This window comes from Garra rufa, chromosome 19 (assembly GCF_049309525.1).
Source record: "Garra rufa chromosome 19, GarRuf1.0, whole genome shotgun sequence".
In the NCBI taxonomy this organism is placed as follows: Eukaryota; Metazoa; Chordata; class Actinopteri; order Cypriniformes; family Cyprinidae; genus Garra; species Garra rufa.
This window is the reverse complement of record NC_133379.1, coordinates 43,542,997-43,548,996: the sequence shown is the minus strand read 5'-3', so window position 1 is coordinate 43,548,996 and position 6,000 is coordinate 43,542,997. Positions and strand designations below refer to the sequence as shown.

At 34.6% G+C, this 6,000-nt stretch overlaps 1 protein-coding gene across 1 annotated transcript; it reads left to right on the top strand.

Annotated features, from left to right (window-relative positions):
* The first annotated feature begins 1,425 nt into the window (after positions 1–1,425).
* LOC141292709 (chloride intracellular channel protein 4-like) lies at positions 1,426–4,843 on the top strand. Its single transcript, XM_073824747.1, has 6 exons — positions 1,426–1,682; positions 2,044–2,153; positions 2,911–3,036; positions 3,171–3,277; positions 3,577–3,752; positions 3,921–4,843. Exons 1-6 carry the CDS (start codon positions 1,647–1,649, stop codon positions 4,083–4,085), a joined length of 720 nt encoding a protein of 239 aa, XP_073680848.1. The 5' UTR covers positions 1,426–1,646; the 3' UTR covers positions 4,086–4,843.
* The last annotated feature ends 1,157 nt before the right edge of the window (positions 4,844–6,000 follow it).

Below are 6,000 nucleotides of genomic sequence, written 5' to 3'. Positions count from 1 at the left end.
GTTCCATGTTTAGATTGTTGAAGGTTTCCCATTTTCAGTGGTCGAAAACCAAATGTTGGTAACCTTGTATACAGCTGATATTTATTTTATTTAAAGAATAATGTCCGAAGAAGAAATATTTTTGAAATTAGAAATGTATGTAAATCATTAAAGCTCTTTTTCAGGCACTATAAGAAACGTAAAAAATATTTAGTCTTATTTCATCTTTTTTCAAAGCCGCCATTTTAGTATTATTGTGAAGATATGACTATAATGTTTTTTTTATCTGTAATTACCCTGGTCATTTTTCCAAGGGGTGATACCCAATTTTTCCAGATTAAAACAGGTTCAGTTGACATTTCTTTAATTAATTTTAGTTAAATGACTCAGACTATTTTGAACAAAAGCTGTGTGGTGATTCAGTACATTCGTCGTGTGCATTAACATGTAGTAGCTTGTGCTTGAATCAAATATTTTGGTTTATTTTTAAGCTACCAATAAGAGAATAGAGCTTTTAGCTCTACACCATATTTAAATTTGGCAGAAGTGAACAGATTTAACCAAAAATCAGTGCATTAATGTAGTAAATGATTTTAAATCATAATGTTGGGATAATTCAAGGACATTGGTTCAGAGTGTCTAACATTTTGAAACAGTTGCCATGTGCCTTCTGTGAAAAACAAAAATGTTGGTGTGGTTAGAACATATCATACAAACAGAAACAATTAACATTCAAATTAATGATTTGTCATACACAGCTAAATGCCAGAGTTTATATGTCATACCTCATACCTGTCGTAAATTACTCTCTCCCGACCCTTTTTTCACTGGGAGTAACAAACAAAAATGCAGATCAAGGGTCAAAGTTCTTCAATACCTATCAATGTTATAGGAATTTAAAGCACCGTTACAGTTTCGATGCTACAGAATGTTTACCAAATAACTTTATCCACACAGAAAAATTCATTTTCATCAAAAGTCCAGTATAAAAATTAAACATTGTGGTCATTTACTTGCTTATTTTTTACACAGAGTTTAGCAGAATGGTAATTCTCATCTTTCACTGTATAAAAAGTGCAGCGTGAACATACTGTCAAGAGTCTTCTATGGTCTATGGAAGAAAAACAAAATCGTATGTGTTTGAAACAACATGACGGTGTGTAAATGATAACAGATTTTCTATTTTTGGGTAAACTTGGGTAAAACAAAACTAAAGACAGTGTATATGACTACTAGCACTAGAGAATGATGGGAGTAGGACCGCACAGAGCAGTTTGGAGAGAAACTCGTCATGACTAAAGCAGCAGAGAATGAGGGAAGATACAGGTTGGACAGGTTCGTCCAGTGGGCTGGTATTCCAAACACTCAAGACCAATGGGGTGTGGTGGGAGTTTGGGTTCTCAAAGGGAAGCGACAGAAACTGCGGTCAGGAGAGGAAGACGGAAAGCAGCTGCTTTTAGTACCATCGAGTACTACAGTTAAATTTTTCAGGGGTTAAAACAGGAGACAGAAACATCCAGGTGTGAACACGTGAGGTAAAGAGGATTCTAAGGAGGCTTTGAGGTGGACTGATAAATTGGTAAATTGACCTGATACTCTTAAGTCAGCGAGAGATCCTGAGCGACTGAGACAACGCAGAAAGAGAAGGAGGCAGAGGAGGACCACAGATGGCTGAAGCAGCAAAAATTGAACTATTTGTCAAGGTCTGTGTTTAAACAGTCAAACGGGCTAAACTTGATTTTTAAGATATAAGACGTAAAGCTTTGTCTCTTATGATCTAACCTTTGCTCAAAATGGCTGTACTTCCAATCATTCCTATGACATAACCCTTGAAAACAACATCGAACTGGTCTCGCTGACTTTAGTACTTATGATAAAATCTCTAAAACATCTCTGAACGAAGATTACTTTAAGTAACAAAAACATGAACATCTTAATGTTGATGCCTGCTAATGTTGTGGTAATTTTTCAGGATGTAGTTCCATGTTAACATTAAATGTACACTAAATAATTTCCATTTGAGGTGTTTTAAAGATTTACTAACTGCATGTTGAATGTCTTCAGGCAAGCGATGATGGTGAAAGTGTTGGTAACTGCCCATTTTGTCAGCGGCTCTTCATGATTCTCTGGCTGAAGGGGGTCAACTTTACCCTCACCACAGTGGACATGAAGAGGTGAGAGATGTCAACATCAGGATAACAGTTCGTCTCAGAGTCCATCCCTTAGGAAAAAAAAATCACAATGAAATCTCTTTAACATCTCAAAATTGAGTGTAAAATGAGATCTACAGGAGATATTTTTCTCTGAAGAACAAAATCTGAATAATCTCTGCCCTTGTGTTTTAGAAGAGATCTCAACCATGTCTCAAACCTCGCTCAGTTTTGTTAATAAAGTCAGAGATTTCAGCATGAACTCAAACATTTATCAGGTATCTCATCGAGCTATGAAATAACCTCTGATGGATGTCATTTCCTCTGGGATATTCTGACCACAGCTGCTATATTTTCGTTGTTTTGAGGGCTGTACGTTAAAGCAACTCTATGTAGTTGTATTTTTCGCGACATTGGAGCCCCCTACAGTTAAACCAGTGAAATTCACTGTCGTAAATATATCACTTTAATAATAGTTGTAGACATACATTTGTTGCTGCCTTAAAGCAATCCGCCATTTTCTCGGAATTTCGTACGCAACAACAAACCATGCTCCCAAAAGGGTGGCGTTAGAGAAAGTCAGAAGCCATTTTCTTATTAGAAGTCAGTCTACTATCAGAATAATTTTGAAACTGATATTTAACAGTAAAAAATAAAGAAAGGTAAATACACTAGAAATAGCCTACACTAGAATGTATTGCAGCACATCCACTTGTTTAGTACCTAAAAATGATTTTTTTAAATTAATTTTTCTGACTATTTATGTTTTCTTTGTTTGCAGAGCTCCAGAGGTACTAAAGGACTTGGCTCCAGGTTCTCAGCCCCCTTTCCTCATCTATGACGGAGAGGTCCGAACTGACACCAACAAAATTGAAGAGTTTCTGGAAGAGAAACTTGCTCCCCCACAGTAAGTATTCATAGCACCAGAGATTTCTTAAAAGAAAAAATATTTTAATGTTTATAACAAATGCTATTTTTTTTAAATAAATTCAACCCTTTGTAATATAAAATTAAAATTTTTGCACTATTTTTGTATTACAGGTATCCCAAGTTATGCTGCCGCTATAAGGAGTCAAACACGGCAGGAGATGACATCTTTCACAAATTCTCGGCATACATCAAAAACCCTAATCCTGGGCTCAATGACAGTAAGGGTCACCCTTCTCTGAAGTTATTTGGCTAGTGAACAGTAAAGTAAATGACCAGAAGGCAGCGAAACTTAGAAATTAGCTTCAAGGCTTGAAGTCATTTTACGTTTGAAATATGGAGGCTGTCACTTCTAAAGCATTTGGGAAAACCTGTTGCTCTAATTTGTATATAATATACTCAAAGATAGATAGATAGATAGATAGATAGATAGATAGATAGATAGATAGATAGATAGATAGATAGATAGATAGATAGATGCATTTGAATATCAATATTTTAACAATTGTGTACTTTTCAGTGCTGGAGAAGAAATTTCTAAAGAGTTTGATGAAGTTGGATCAATACCTGTTGACTCCTCTTCCTCATGAACTGGACCACAATCCAGATTCATCCCAATCCACAAGACACTACCTGGACGGAAATGGGCTCTCTCTTGCTGACTGCAACCTGCTTCCAAAACTGCACATTGTCAAGGTTCTTGTCATTTTTTTTCTCATTTACATGGCAAATTATGTAAATTGTATAGTGTGGCACTTATATAATAGAGCTGTTATTTAGTATGAGTGGAGTGAAGTTTAATCTTCATTATGGTCATTAAACCTCATCTACTTGATAGATCTAAATGTTTTGTTGACTTTATAGGTGGTGTGCAAGAAGTACCGTGGTTTTGAGATTCCCAAGGAGCTAAAAGGCCTCACAAAGTACTTGGACAAAGCATACAAGGAGGACGTGTTTCACCTCACCTGTCCCAAAGACAAGGAGATTCTGCTTGCTTACCATTCAGTGGCCAAATATCTCAACAAGTAAAACTGGACTTCAAAGGAGGAGGAGGACAAAGATTGTATGGAATTTATTGTAAAGTTGTTGTTTTTTTTGTCTAGTGTGTACACAAAAACTGCCTTTCCCCCCTGAAAAGAAACAATAGAAACTATTACAGAAATTCTAATGGTTTTCACTACAAATACCACTACAAACCATTAACTTTTACTCATTAAAACCATTAAAAATGATTTCCTGTAGTGTGTTTTGGGACATATTCCATTAGGATTTAGTGGTTTAACAAGCCACCACTCGAATACCAATAGGGACAATTACAGTTTCCATTAAAACCAGTAAAGCCATTACAAATTCTGTGATGGTTTCTATTGTTTTTGTCAACAGGGTTATTATGTATTCTTAATGGGAATTTTGACTATGCAAGTATATTATGGGTGGAGGCTGTTTACGTTCATCATTTAAAAACCACATTTGTGAATACCAGATGCCTGCCTTATTTGTTCCTGCCATTTTTAGTATTTAAATGTGTGTCGCTTTTGTGTGTGGTTTTGATGGATTACTTTTGTTTGATAGCCACTCATTTAGAAACGTCTGTGAATGTTGTTTTTTACAGGCTGTGTGAAATGAGACATGTAATTGGTCTGAAATTCTACCCCATGAGAAAAAAGAAGACAAAGCACTAGACTAGACAACTCTTACAATGATGTTATTGATGTCAAAGGACACTCTTGAAACGTCCTGAATGTATAACATGGCTTGCAAATGAATAAACTTTTTATGGAAGAAAAGTGCTCTGTTTGATTGCATTTGGTCAAACTAAGGGAACTAACAGAAACATGAATGTACACTGAATTGGCTCACCACTTTTCCTACTGTCGACAAAACAAAACACGTGGCTGTTAGCAGAGTTGGGTAGTAACTCCTAATCAGATTAGGAGTTAAAATACTCCTAATCAGACTGCTTATAACATAATAGCAATACATTATTCATAATTTATTGATTCTTCCTAATTCCTCTTTTTCATCTTTTGAAATTTCCTTTCTAAAATAGCATACAGCTTTTATACATTCAGAAAGTCTTCAAGTATTGTAGACATTCACATAAAGATCACTAGCCAGGTGGCAACACAGCATTTGACCACTGGATTTACAAAAAAATCATTTCAGGTTTAAGAGGTGTTTCCATATCGCATCAACTACTGATGAACACATTGATTTGTATGTGAATATCACTATGTAGGTTATTTAACCACGTATTTCTGTCTTTGGAAGGCTTTTCGTCTTTCAAACCCATTAAAATGCATAAATTCACAAACTTTTTTGTCATCTGATCCTCTTTCACCTAATATATTTACTTGAAGTTCCCCTGATATTTTAAAATAAATATTTTAATAGTTAGGTATCACATTTGCATGTTCATTGGTCCTCTGACGTTGGTTATGGTCACATGACATGCAGATTTTAAAGTGATTTATTTCAGCTAAACATTTTTTATGAATTTTAATTAATTATTAGCTTTTCAATAAACTCAAACCCCCTGCAGTTTGTTCGTAATTTAATGTTTAATGCACTTCATGTTGTTAATAACAACGAATGGAATACGTTTTCTTACTCTTTGTATTTTATGTCAATATGGTACTAGACTATCCTATTTAAATCAATGTGATAAATAAGTTAGGTCAAAACTTTTGAAAGTAATCTAAAAGTACTCTAAAAGTAATCTGATTAAATGCGTAATGTAATGGATTACGTTTTTAATTAATTTTGTTACATAATTTGTAATAATTGTTATTAGCAAAGTTTTGAATGAATAATCTGGCTTCCCCCCCCCCCTTTTTTGTGCGTTTTATGCATGACATACAGTATAACACTATTATAATATTCTGTGTATAATAATAACATAATTAAGATAATTAAAATAATATGATAATACACACCAATTTGC